Here is a 14,428-nt window from a genome sequence, read left to right on the forward strand (position 1 = left end):
CTGAGGGAAGTAGCTTTGGATGTACCTTCCTTTACCAGTGCTGATCCTGATTTTGCGTACTTGATACAGGATGTTTTGAGACAAGTTATCTAATCCTGTCACACCACCTACTGTTGAAAGGCGGACACTGGGCATGTTTTTCTTGTCTAAAATTCAATGCAATCCTCTTAATGTCATGATTTCCTGGGTTTGGTGCAAATTGAAGGTTTCTTGGTGATTAGTATTTAAGAGTAGAGATCCTGTAGTAAAACTGGTGTTGCTTAAGGTGAAATTACTAGCTAATTTTGTCATATTTCAGCAGTCTTCTAGCTTAAGTGAAGTTGAAATGAGGTTTATAGTAACAAGAATAAAGGGAAGGGTATTCCCTTTAAATAGAAATTTGATTGTTTTAAGTCAAACCTGAGACACTGTAGTTGTTTCTTTTCCAGTAAGATAAACTGTCTTATCAGCCTTGAAAATGGCAGTGACATGAAAAATTAATGTATTTTAGATAGTTTTGGTTATAATAAGTAACAAAATATTTTCTAAAAAAATATTAAGTCTGTCTTCCATATGTCTGTTTTTTTACAAAAATGAAAACCTCTTATCCATGTTCAGAAGGCTGTATTAAGATCTCAATACTGGAGCTGGCAGGAGTCAACTCAGAGCTGGCAAAAGAAGTCTGTGTGTTTGTAACTTCTCTGGGCCACTGAAATTTTAATCTAGGTGCACACTTTTCAGAAATAAACTGAAAGCTTAATTTGACTAAACTCAAATTTTCTTGTGGAAAGTGTATTTGCTTTGTTAGTAGTGCAAGAGTGAGCTCCTCTTACACCTATCTCCTGTATAGGTGCTTTTCCTATTTGATTAACTTAGCTGTTGGGTGTTTATATTCAACAAGCTCAAATGAAAACTGGACTTAATATAAAAATGTTGCTGCACCAGCTGGCCATTAAGAACTTGGTTTTGGAAGAGCTGTTAAACTGGTTCTGTAGAACTACTCAGTTTTTAGTATGAGTACAAAACAATTTGATACTCTCATGCTGTCTAGTTCCTTGAAAGGATATTATCTTTTAGTGTTCTGTCAAAGGGGAGTGGAGTTGTGAATCTGTTTTGGGGAGGAGCAAACAGAAGAATCCTTTCTTGGATTGTCTTTGAAATAGAGGTTATGTTTTTGTGGGATTGCCGGTACAGCAAACCATAATGCTAGGTAGGAGAATGCAAAAACAGCCCTTTTTTTTGTGCAGATGTCTGCACCAAGGCCAATCTGTAAAGCTCTTGACTTGTTTCTGAGGCTTTAAGTCCTTGGAATGGTTTTTCTGCATCTACAGCACTTTTTACCGTGTCAGTAGGAAGTAGATTAAGCCACTTTATATGAATTTTTACTGTGTAAATATTTTTATTTGCAGGCATACGTGTAAAAGAAGTAAATGTTTAAGTTTCTTTCCTATGCCTTTTGTTCTTCTTTCTCCCTCCTCTTTCCCCCCTAATTGACAGGCGTAGGATCTTTGCCAGGAGAGAAGCATGCCTCAGTGAAAAATTCTCCAGCCTCATGGACTAGCTTTGGTAAATCCCTTGCCAAATCCAAAGTGCCTGTCAAAAGATCAGTGCTTGAGAGAACACCTAGCCTCTCATCAGTCAGCAGTGCTCAGAGTGAGCAAAGTCTTTTCAGCACTAATTGTAAGTATATGTGAGGGTTATGGGTTTTAACTGATTGATAACCAACATCAACTGCTTGTGGGAAAAAATCCTCTTGGAAGGGAGTCCTGTCTGACGAGTACCTGTATGAATTCTGATTGTACTACTTACTAGTTCTAGGTCTTACTCTTTTTGCCTCTTTACTTAGAGCTTTCCTTTTTGAGACCTACTGCCTGAAGGAGCTTTGAGCCCTGGATTTTGGGTTGATGAGTAGAAATTTTGGTACAACTTCTCTTCCATCCTGAAACATTACATAACCATCATGTCTTCTTAAGCAAGATTTTCCAGTGTTTACGAGTAGTGTAATAAATCTGAACAGAATGGTTTACTTGGCATAATATTTGGAGCAGTGTGTTACAGGATTTTGATACTAATTATTTTCTTGAACCGATTTATATCTGCTTTCAGAGTTTTAACACAAAATGTGTAGATGAAATTACAGGCAGGTAAATGCTTGTTTTAGAAGATCAATCATTGCATGGGTAGACTTCTGTAATTTCTAAGGTAGCTGTAAACATTGGTGTATGAACTAACCAAATCCATGTTGATTAAAACTAGGGAGAAAAATAACAGGACTTGCTTTGTTATGAGTTCTACAGCAGTTCTTAGGAGTTCTGAGGGCAAAAAATGTGAAGGAAATAACATACGACTATCAGACATATTAGTATTCCCAGCTATGCATATTCAAATAAGTGCATTCAAATATTCTGCTACTATTGTATCACCTGTTGTATCTTGAAGACTGGGCAAAGGCCTTTTGTTTGTGCCAGATGTCACTTATGTCTGTCTTCAATGGACTGAAAAAGAGAACTGTGATTTAACATGCATCTGTGGTTTATGTATGCGCATATGCATACATACATAACTACATTTTCTCGTGTTCTTCTCCCCCGGCCCCATACTGCCTTCATTAAACTAAAACCTAACATATTCCTCAAATGAATAAGAGTATGTAATAAAATATGCATTGTGTGCAGGTTGCTTTGTAATGAGATTGGTTCTGATCCTGTGACAGCCATGTTGACTTTTGCTGTTCAGGTTTAGGACTGTATCTGGAATTGCTAAGCAGCTTTGTCTGCTCTTCATTTTGCTCCCTCATGTAACAAAGGAAGGGGTCACCGCTTCATAACAAAGGAGTGTATTCAGATTAAGTATCCAAACAGATGACTCCTTATTTAGCCTGATTTGCTAGCTGCTGTAATCTGTTTTGTCCACTGCCTTCAAGCTTACAATTTTTTCCACTCCGATTCACGAAGACCAAGCAAGAGCAATATGAGAGGCTGAACATGGCTGCGGTCTCGTAGACTTTAAGCTTGCTTAGATCTTTTTTAAATGACTATACCAGGAGGACTCCGCAGTTGCACAGAAACTAATTTTTCTCCTGTTATTTTCATCAATTCTACACTAACACCACCAACTGACTCAGGAAGCCACTATGATATTACGTTACTGACATTGCTGGTAGTGGGGTCTTACAGCTTTTGTATTGTTCCTTTGTTAGCCACGTTTACTGGGAAGAGAAGTAGGTTGTATTCCTTTTTTATTTCTATTCTAAAGCATGTATTTTGTTTTGTGGAGGTTGGTAAATATATGCAATATTTTGATCTGCTGATTTTCTGTGAGATTATTTTTCTTTAGAGAATTTTTTACACTAGATGAGAATTATTTATGTCTAATAGTAAGGTATTGTGAGTATAATGACTTTAGATTATGTGTAATTCATATGTTAGTGAAATTTTTGTGACTTTGAATCAAATTGCGAAGAACTAAGGAATTTACTTTGTACTCTAATGCTAAGTACAGTGCTGTTCTTGTTTTTTTATTCTTTCCTTTAGTCTAATATGTAATAATGTCAGGAAAAAAATTTGTAAACCTATAGTGTTTTTTATTAGATTTGTGGGACACAAAAGATCATAATGGGTGGCTTATGCTGTGTGTGTCATGAAATTTATGACAAACTGCTGTCATCCTGTCAACCATATTAAATCAAAAAGGTGCTTGGCTTGTTCGGAGTTTGTCTTGCGTTAGCAGAGAAAAAAAATGACAGGAGAGCATTTATCCTGCTTTGTCAGCTCAGCCCTTTGTTATGGGATGTCCTTGGATTGGTAATTCTGTGTGGCAGCATTAGGGGGTTTTTTTTTGTCTAATGAACACTTGCACTTTTTGATTCTTTTCTCTAAAATGACTTCTTATTTGAGAAGTTCAAAAATCATGAGGTTTGAAATGTTGTTGTTACTAAAAGCATATTTTGCATGCAGGCAGTCAGTTTGAGCATTGAAAATTAGATTTTTTTAACAGTAATCTCAGTTTTAGTGCTGAGCTGAAAATACTATCCTTTGAACATACTGAAATGTTTAACTCTGAGGTTAAGAATATGAATCGAGGTTTTAATTGCATTAGAATAATTACATATAAAGTAAATAGTGTTTCAGAAGTTAAAAAGCTGATCCTAGCAGTTGATCTGCATCTGCATTTTTGTACAGTCAATACTTCATTAAAATTCTTCTAATGAGTTTTCAGATCTTTATTGGGCTGAGATCACTTCATACCTGTCTGTCTTTATTCAGGATTGCAGTAGCTGCTCCAAATTCTATGAATAAACAGCTTTGAATCCGAAAGCGATCAAACTCTGAATCTGTGGGGTTTTGGTGGGGTTTTTTGTTGTTTGATTGGTTGGTTTTTTTCCTGCACACAGTTTGGTTAGCTGACTCCAGAGTTTTCAATAGGACAGAACACTGTCCTAACTAGTCTGCACCAGAAGCCTGCTCACTCTCCCCAAGCATGACTTCCATGGTGTGCTGCTGATTTAGAAGAGGAAATAGCACACTAGTTTGCAGGCAATTGTTAACTGCTTGCAGTGAACTCTGAGCAAACATCCCTAATTTAGTGATTTACAAAAAATGTTAAGGACTGCTTCACACTTCATGCTTTACTAAAACAACTTGGTTTTAATGATCTGATGTTGATCAGGGTCAGATTCCCACAGAATAACTGTTACTGATGTGTTATGCAAATTGTTCCTCGTTTATAGATATTTTTGCAAATATTTAGCTTTTGTGTGTTTAGAGAGACTCCAACTTCCTTTTTTAAAAAAACAATGATGGCTTCAGTTGCATGTGTTAGTTAAAGGGAAACCCTCTTTCTGTGGTTGAAAATATTTAATGGCCAGAAAGCATCTTTTTGAAGTAGTTAACTTACATGGTGTATGCTAGTCTATTTAAAGACACTAAAATAATCTCAAGAGTATATGTTTCATCTTTTGATGAACAATATTAGTCGTGTAGTTCACATTGCCTTTAAAAAAAGGCCAGTCTCATTAAAACACTAATCTGAGGCAAACCTGGTAATATATGACAAAAGCTTCCCCCCCCCCACCCCCACCCCCCTTTTTTTTTTAATGACTAGAGAGAGAAGCAGCATTGTGACAATTCCACAGTGACTTAATTTTTGCTTGTCTCTGGTAAATGCCATGTGAATTCTTGCTCTTTAATGTGTTAGTATACATAATTTTTCAGTGCCCAAACCAAAGTCTACTCAATCTGTACTTACTTCAGAAGTATGTTCATATTTTTTCTGGGTAATTGAAACAATGTTTTCCCAAAATTTCAGGTTTTTGTGATTCAAGGAAAAATTTCCATTTTGAGCATAAACTCAAACCTCTTTCAGGGTCCTTTAATCTCTAGTAAAACTGTCTTGGCTTACGATTTAGTGTTCCCTAAACTCTATATGCCTAGAGAAAATTCTTTGTGATTCTGTTTTGCAGCTGCAAGTGCCACAGTCATCAGGAATGGAGAATGGCCTTCAAAACCAGCCTGCCAGAATGGCACTTCGGGGTTTGTCTCTTTGAAAGCATTACCAAGACCTAGATTGCACTCGTTGAGGTCAACTCCAAAAGGTATATGAGTCTGTTTGTAGATAGAGGAGGTAAAATCACATCAGTGGTGCTTCAAAGTGTTGCAAGACTTTGTAGGAAGGCTGAAATGTTCGTGGTACAGAGACTAAATGCACCTTGCTACATGGCAGGTGTCATTGCGTGGGGTTTGCATTGTTTTGAGAAGAGTTCTTTTCTTTCAGAAAGTTCAGGCACAGACTCTGTCACTGCTGGTAATCTGCAGAACAGACGTACCCTGAATTTATCCTCAGTGTATGGTTGTTCTTGTCCTTATGCAGAGTTTGTATTATCTTCACCCCTTTCAGAGCTGAAAGGGCCTTAGGGGATGGGGATATATTTTTGAATAAGGTATTATTAGATGTATCTTCTTTTGTAGATCAATGACATTGTCCCATCTTTCGAAGGGAGGAGTCACAGAAACTTAGCTTTTCATGCTGCTTTTTCTTGATATTCTTCTTACTGGCTGAATTAGAAGCTTTAATGGAGACAAGAAAATTAATTTTGTTTTATCATCTTGTGCTAAAAGAAACATTAAATGTAATTCCTTTGTATTAAACATTGTTCAGGTTCCTATTTCTGTTTGAGCTAGGACCTCTTGATTGGCCGACCATGCTTATTCTACTCAAGCCACCAGCACCAGTTGACAACTCATTCTCTGAGCAAAATTAAAAACATAATGGGAGCAGATAAATAAGCTTGCTGTGTCTCTTTCCTAAGTCCTAGCTTTTATCAGCTTGCTTCTGACTGTCTTTGTGGTGAACTGGTTATTGTAATTGGATAAACCTAATTAAATACTGTACTCCTGCTTTAGACTTAAATTTTTAGCTGTTATCTGACGTAATTGAGAATAAGTTAAGAGATTCCTGCCAAACGTCTTGCTCTAAAGACATACTTTAAAAAAGTAAAGAGTGAAATGAAACAGAATTTGCCACAAATTAGAAATCACCTTGAAACAAACATGAATCATACGGCTTTCTGACAAGCTGATGCTTTCTGTTGGGGTCCAACACATGTGGCACAACTATGCATAGCTCATCATCTTCAGTGAATTGGAAGTGTGCCTTCAGCACCTGCAGGAGCAGTGTGGCCAAAGGAAGCTGGTATTCCCCTTCAGATCAGTGTTACCTGGACTACTGTGTTGTGTTTTGGGTCCTTCCCAGACCAAGAGGGTTGTTTTGAAACTGGAAAGACCCAGTGGAGACTTAGGAAGATGATTGGGGTCTCTGTCCAGTGAGGAGAAGTTGAGGGAGTTGAGCCTGTGTAGTCAGTAACTTGAAAAGGACAGCTGTAAAGGCCATGGTGCCAAACTCTTCTCAGTAGCACCAGATGATGTGGCAATCAGAAATGCTTGCAAATTGTAGAGTGGGAAATGCATCCTTGCCCGGTGATGCCATAGAACCACCCTTCCTGGAGGTTTCCAAGGCTCATCTAGACAAAAGCGCGGTCAACTGATCTTGTCTTAATGGTGACCCTGCTCTGAGTGGGAGTCTGGATATCTGGTCTCTGGAGGTCTCTTTCAGCCAGTGTTTCCGTAGCTGCGTTGTATTTGCTGCTGTTTTGAGATGAAAGTAACTTGATCTTAGTGCTAAAATGAAATCTTTACTAATGTTTTCTCCTGCTTAGAAGGTTTTTAAAACTATCTTTTTATTTCTTCCAAGGTGAGTTCTGGTAAAGCAGAGCTAATTTTAAATACAGCTTAAATGTTCTAGAAGGTTTATCCTTTTGTGTTTGAGTAGATTTGTGTATCTTTTACTTAACTGTAAAAAGTAAGATATGTCTTTAATTGCTGACATAGTGCTACTTTAAAGTTCATCTAAGCTTTTACTTTTAGGAGCCAAGACCAGGTCTTCTTCACTGAACCAGTGCACACCAAAATCATCTGGGCCACTGCACTTAGCAAGGAAAGTCAGTGAGACCAGAGGTAATCAGCTGTTGTGTAGTCAATTTTTTACTTGAATCTCTCTGTCTTGAGAAGGAGCCGCTATGCTTTATGATTTCAGAATAATTGAGATAGTTGGCTCTTTTTCTTTGCAGTTCACCGTATTGGACACTGGCTCTGCAAAATTCTGTTCCTTACCTATTTGCTTTAGGGACATTCACTGTCTACTATCTGCTTGAAACTTCCCATTAAGGACTAAAAATACAGGATAATTAATCTGTCTGTTAAACGATGTTCTGTCACCTGCTTATAAGCTGTATGCTTGCAAGACACAGTGTACACTAGATTTTGCCTAGTCTGTGTTCAATTTAAGCAAGATTCTTGTGAGAGGATGCTGATTAGCTCTGGTTGTTGAGGATATTTACTCCACTTCATGTTTCTGTATCAGATGTTTGTTTTATCTTTAACGGTGAATTAAAATCAGTCTTTTCTGCCAGTGTGAGTCAAAAGAACAGATACAAACCTTTGGAAAAGCTTTGTAAGATTTTCACTTGGGAGCAAAGCTCTATTTGCAAGGCTGAGGTGGGGGGAAACAAGTGCAGTGGCGGTAAAAAGCAGCTTGTTTCCTGATGAAAACCATGCCATAGGATCACACACTATTCCTAAAGCCTGCAGAAAGGTGTTGTCAAAAGACCTTTTATGAACTTCTGCACATGACTTTTGCACTTAACCCAGTAGTCTGAAAGATTGCTTTCATTCAATAGCCTTCAAAATAATGAGGTCCATAGGTCAATTTTCACATAACTTTCAAGTAATACAGTAAGGGTGGGTTAACTTTCTCAGTGGTTTCATTTATATCTAACTTGATTGTTAGCACATTTGACAATGTTGTTAATTTGTTGCTCCTCTATGCAAATAAAGTAACCGTAGCATACAGAAGGAAAAAAAAAAATGCTATAAAGCCAGTATAGGTGATAGTTTTCCATTATCTGTGGTCTTCTTTGCATGAGTAAAGTAAAACAGTGCTACCCAACTTAAATCTAATAATTGTAATAGGATAGTTGTAATTGGGAATACATCCTGCATTTCCATTATAAGCAGTTCCTTATAATGCTAAATCTTGCTGTAGATCATGCCATCAGCCATCACAAGAAAGAAACTGAAATAGCAAAGTTTGAGGACCTTATATGGAAAGAATCTTGAATCTTAAAAAAGGCAGCCCTACTGCCCCTTACTGGCTTGAAGTATAATTTTTTTGTTTGTTTGTTTCCTTTCTGCAGGTACTCCTGGAAAAAATGTACACCAAAGCCTATCTTGTTTGGGTCCTGGTGAGTTTTCTGAATGCATTTTATATTATATGTGGTGCAACTCAAGTTTATGTATTATATTAGTGTATTGGTTCTTTTCTGGGAAGAACAGATACATGGATAATTCTGTAAGCTATCACTGACTCTAGTTTCAAGGAATATGGAAAAAAGCCTATTTTCCTGGGTTTTGTTTACTTCCTGTCTTCTGGCTAGCCAAGTCTTAGGCTATGCAGTCTGTTCTGTTACGCTGTTTCCAGTGAAACCTAAGGAGCTTTAAACTGTATTAAAAAAAAGTATGGAAAGGAAACTTGGGTGTAATTTTTACTTTTTAGCCAAAGTAAGTAATGAATGAACTCGTGTGTTGCAACTTTACAAAAAAAAAAAAAAAAAAAAAGGAGAATCCTGCAGAGCCTTCCTTTTCTGGAACGTTCATTGTAGATAACCTGTGGGTGTGAGCTGTCTTTGTGTATCACTGTAGACTACATTTGTATAAGAAGTTGAAGTTATCAGAGCATGTTGATGTATGTGTCTGCTCTTATGGCAGAGGGAGAAATCGCAGCTGATTAAGTGGCAGATGGCGTTTCAAAATCTGGCAGAGTTTTAAGGAGTTCATATTGGGTTTGTTTTTGGTGTTTGCGCCAGTCAGGACACCTGGTGCTAATTTCTATCTGCCAAGAGACTGAAAAGTCCTCAGATGATGCTTCTACTTGCAGCAGTTTCCAGGTCTTTTCAAGAGAGTTGGCAGTCTAAATTAGCTTCCCAAGAATCAGTGTGTATTTGCTGAATTAAAAGCTACTTGTAATTAATTACTCGTTGAAAAGCCCTTTTTGAAAGATACTGAAGATCACTGGAAAGCCCTGTGTCCCCTGAGTGAATAGCAGATGTCTTTCTGAAAGAGGTGCTGTAGCCAAGCAGATGTTGTAAATTTGAGTCTGAAATGACTGGACAAATCAGTTCTGATCTGTAACTCTGGTACTGTGGCAGTATTTTTTAAATTTCCTGTAGTCATCACGTGCGTTTAATGCTTTTGTCTTTTACTCTCTTTCTTGTCAAATGTCTACATATTAATTGTGACAGAGTAGTTCGATATCTTCTGTTAAGAGTCAGGGCTTCTGTCAGACTTTGCCCAAAGTGCTTGTTCTGTTTGTTGCTTTTATTGATACTTGGCTGAACTAATGTTAGTTAGGTAAAGCCTGACACTGAGTTCCAAGAGCTCAAACATAGTCTGTTGTATAAGCATGTAGGTCATGATTCAGCTAGCAACATAATGTCTTGATCAGCTCAATTGAGGAAACCCCTAATAAGCAATAAAATCTGTTTCTGGACTAGAAACTAGAAGAGTAAATTTCTCTTATGCTAGCTTACAATAATCTCAACATATAACTTTATTTCCCTCTAAACTTAGTGTGCACATTCTCTCTATTTTCCATGCAGAAAAGTAGTGTTCCCTCCCCTTTTTACTGGTTTAGTAGAATTTTGCTTATGATTCATCTTTTCTGACCTAATAAAGCATGTTGCTACATGACTTTGAAGTGTTGGATTTGATGCCTTAAAAATACAGTCATAAACTCCAAATTTGCTGTAATTTAGCAATTCTTTAGTAAATGCTCTTTACTCAGACTTTTGCCAGTAAAATGGCTGTATTTCAGTGTTTGTCCTAACAAACCTGAACTGCTTACTGTACTGAGTCAGTTTCCAAAACTGGAGATGTGAGACATTCAACTTAATACATTTCTAATTTGTACAGAGCATTAGTATAATTTCCTATTTATGAATGCAGAGCTTTCTGGTGGAGTATTTTGCATTTTTGAGAAGTTTTTTTTCCATCCTTACAGTTGCAGATAGTTCTTACAGAATAAAAATACTGTGTGACTGCTTGGATATTCTGCAGTACAATGTCTTACATTTCAAGAAAAGACAAATGATCTTTTTTGAAATGAACTGAAGTAATGCCAGCCAGTACCATGTAGAATGAGACCCGCTATCTTCTATTTTTTTTTTTTTTCCTTTTGGCTTTGATATTACAGTGAAGCTTTGTTCTAGTGACTGCAGCTAGTATAAAGCTTTTGTTCTTTTATTTCAGTGCCATAGTTAAGTCTACAGTTTTTAGCCTTAGCCAGTGAGAAGTTTCAACACTACTTCTATTTCCTGCCCATGTGCCCAGGACTAATTTGTTGCAGCAGGACTCTGATAATTGATTACAATATTAAGGTATTGACTAAGTGTCTAGCTCAGTTGTTCATGCTGCCTTTGACATTTCTTCAAGGCTGAAAAAACAGCAGGCTTTTCTAGATATGCTGTCTGATCCCTTACTTTTGATGCTGTTTCTCCATTTTCCATTCATTTACAGCAATGATGCACAGCCAGAATCTGCTTGACACGAAGCAAGTCACAACATACTGTTAGTGTGCCTGTAAAACTGGAGAGACTTGCCTGTTTGCAGCTGTTAATTTCTTGTTTGTGTTAAAACATTCACAAGGCTTCTTTTTCTGAATGCTTTGTTTTTCATGGCTGATGCTCAGTGCATCAAATAAATTTACAGGTTCTGTGGTATATTTCTTCAGCACCGGCTTTAAAGTTAAGGCAGAATTAACTTCTTGGGAATAATATGTTTTATTATACTTCTTAACTTGCTAACTTCAAGTAAGGATGTTTATGTGCACTTACTATAATGTTTTAATGTAAATATGAATAAAAATGTTGCCTCTTATGAGATGGAATTTTGAACTAGATGCAAAACTGTCTCTAAAATTCATAGTTAGTGCTGTTTCCTTTTTTCTTCAGCCCTCCCTGTAGGAGAAGGTGCCTATGTCTAATCCCTCTGTTGTATATTACAGTGCAGTGTGTGTGGATGCAGTGGGTATTCACGTCTCAGGTCTCTGTTACTGGCCAAATGTTAAGGATAAATTACAACCCAGTAATCTCTGAACCTATGTAAGCCAAGAAAAAGCAAATACCCTGTTTGGCAGTTCCAAAGGTAAAGCAGTCATTTTGGGAATAAAGCATGTGAATATTTGGCTTATCCTGTTGTTCCATGACCCTGAAAGGGGTCTATGGTGTATTATGGATAACCAGTTACACTTATACGTGCAGCATAAGCCCATTGGAAGGACAGCTGCTGGATACACCTGTAAAGTGTGATTTATGTCGTATCTTGTAGCACTGTGCTGGAGTATGCAGAGTGGAAATGGTTACTAGAGTCTGTAGCAGGCATGAAAACCAAAGAAGCTTTATCAAATAATGGTACATGTTCCATCATGGTTTTCTTACTCTCATAAAGAAAGGCTGTTTGTTTTAGTTCAACCCTTTTTGAGAAAATATAACACTGGAAGAGGGAAGAAATTTGGTCTGGGGGCTTACTGCAAAAGTGAGTAATAGTGCTCATCAAGCTCAAATGGAAAAATAAAGGATAAATATAACAGTCCATGAAGTTGCCCCTTGGAACAGGTTGTTAAAGATGGTGGCTGGCTCTTCCCTCTAACCCTTAGTACTGGGAGAGGATGCTTTTGCTAACAAAATGCTCTGGTTCAGACAAAAGTGGGAGGCAGACTTTAAGGTTCAGTTTACCCCGCTTTCTTTCATGCTCTTAGTCATCCCTTTTGCAACTCAGAGGAAATAGTTCTTACACTGTAGATTCTTCGATAGAATAGGTTACCCTCAACATATTTGCACTTTCCATGTCTGAAAAACAAGGATTAATGTGTATCACACTGATTGTGCTTTGACAACAACAAAAAAGACTTAATATTTAAAATATGTTATACTGTATCAAAATGTGTATTTCCTTTAAAAATTAGAAAGACTGTTCTGACATCTGATGCACGTTGTTATGAATGCCAAATACTTATGTCTTCAGCTGACTGTAGCATTCAGCAAGGTATGGAAAATTACCCCTACTGATGGGGCATATCTGCTCAAGTAAATTATTAGGGCTCTGTTCCTCCTTTCGTATCTGATCAGAAGATCTTTTGGGGTTTGTTATTGATTGGGGCTTGGTGTGTATTTGCTTGTAAGGGTTTTTGCAAGTGTAGAAGAAACACTGCAGGCAGTGGTGTTGCTTGGAGACTTGAAAAGGCCTTGATGCATATATGAATATGTATGCCGTAGCAGCCAAGAGGTCCAGGTCTTCCACATTGCAGAAGTGGGGCTTCTGACTAGCTGTAACTGGGAATTTCATTGTAGGTGTATTGGATAGACTGGATTCTCAGTCTCTGGTGTTAACAGCTTCAGCATCTGTAAATAAGTTGGGTTCATCTGTTTTTCTGTCTCTGTCCCTATCTCCAAAAGAAAAGCCAGGAAATCCTGCAGAAGAACTTAGAACACTTTTGCATGCTGTGGGATGATGCAGGTACAAGATTAGATTTTGTATTCATTTAATGTACTTAATGTTTTACACTCTGGAAATTCTGGGAGTTGAACAATGTAAATTAGTATTTTCCCTTTATCCCTTGAAAAGCAACAGAGATCAGGCTTAAACCTCTTTTTGCAGATATTTTACTGTGGCTGGACTACTTTGTTGCCTTTCAAGCTGCAATAAAAAGCTGGCTATAGTCTTTTTTTAGATGTTTTTTTCATCCATGTGAACTATGAACTATCTGAATGACTCAATTGTCTCGTGATCTAGCCTTAGAATACCTTCAGGCTAATGCTCTTATAAACAGACAGCAAAGCTACTAAGTAGTGTAGCTACTGCATGTGAACTAACTATGAAAGCTGGCATTTGTTTTGCCATTTCTGTATAAATAAATGCAGAATTAATCTAAATGTATGTGATTTGGAATTTCTTAATAAATGTATTCATTGGGGACATATAATGATACTTATTTTGAGAAGTTAAGGGAATATCTATAAACCTGAAATAATCTTTGAAACACAATAGCTGTTGCCTTCTTGGTCAGATTTTTCCACTGTTACTAAATAAAGTACAGTACAACAGCTGGATCTAAGGATTTAATTTCTTGGGTGAGAACTAGAATGCTCCAGAAGTCTTCAAAGTGAAATGGCTGGTGCTGATGTTCGGAGAATGGCACCCTACATTAGAAGTCATCTGTTTCGAGTGGGGTTTTTTTGTTTGTTGGTTTTTATTTTTAAACAAATGGTGTTTTCCTGATGTAATATGTTTGTTAGAGTAGACAGTAGGATTGACAATAGGATAGACAAAAAAAACAGAGGTACATGACAACATAGTCTTAATGTAATTCCAGGTTGGTCCCTTCAGCTGGTAGGTAAGTCTATCAGTGTATTTGCATTCATGTTCCTTGTGTCCTTCTCAAACCTGATCTTCTGAAAGTTAACAATTTGGGGAGGTTGTCTGCTGCTCCGTGCTAACAATCAGCACTGTTCCCTGTGCTTTCAACAGATATTTTTACAAAAAACCAAGGAATTTACAAAAAACCTCAAGGCTTGCTTGAGTGACATATGAGCCGTGTAATCCAAGTGGTATTTGTATTCTGTGGGCAGTTTCTTAAATCAGGGGACTGAAAATTTTGGGATTATATTTCAAATCCCAGCAATGAGGACTTGGTGTGAATTCTGTCAGTTTTCCTGTAGTGGCCGACGCTCATTCATTAAGGCCTTTTGTAGCCCAACCAAAATGATTTTCACACTACAGTATCTGTTTCTTCTGTTAATGCTTCTAAGTAAGGAGCTGTGTTCTGGATTACAAGTTAGATA

At 37.3% G+C, this 14,428-nt stretch overlaps 1 protein-coding gene across 5 annotated transcripts in view; it reads left to right on the forward strand.

Annotated features, from left to right (window-relative positions):
* The window catches only part of MTUS1 (microtubule associated scaffold protein 1), a 117,206-nt gene that overhangs the window by 48,573 nt on the left and 54,205 nt on the right, over positions 1–14,428 (forward strand). For 2 of the 5 annotated variants that reach the window (XM_042053621.1, XM_042053622.1), the window contains exons 4-7: positions 1,477–1,659; positions 5,441–5,572; positions 7,401–7,490; positions 8,729–8,776. In XM_042053621.1, the coding sequence (XP_041909555.1) occupies positions 1,477–1,659; positions 5,441–5,572; positions 7,401–7,490; positions 8,729–8,776 (453 nt within the window). Of the gene's footprint in view, positions 1–1,476; positions 1,660–2,956; positions 3,200–5,440; positions 5,573–7,400; positions 7,491–8,728; positions 8,777–14,428 lie in introns of those variants that run through there. The other 3 variants (XM_042053626.1, XM_042053623.1, XM_042053624.1) reach the window with 3 other exon arrangements.

Source organism: Corvus kubaryi, unplaced genomic scaffold (genome assembly GCF_017639235.1).
Source record: "Corvus kubaryi isolate FWS band 111438036 unplaced genomic scaffold, C.kubaryi_AGA036_p1.0 split1-131, whole genome shotgun sequence".
NCBI classification, from domain to species: domain Eukaryota; kingdom Metazoa; phylum Chordata; class Aves; order Passeriformes; family Corvidae; genus Corvus; species Corvus kubaryi.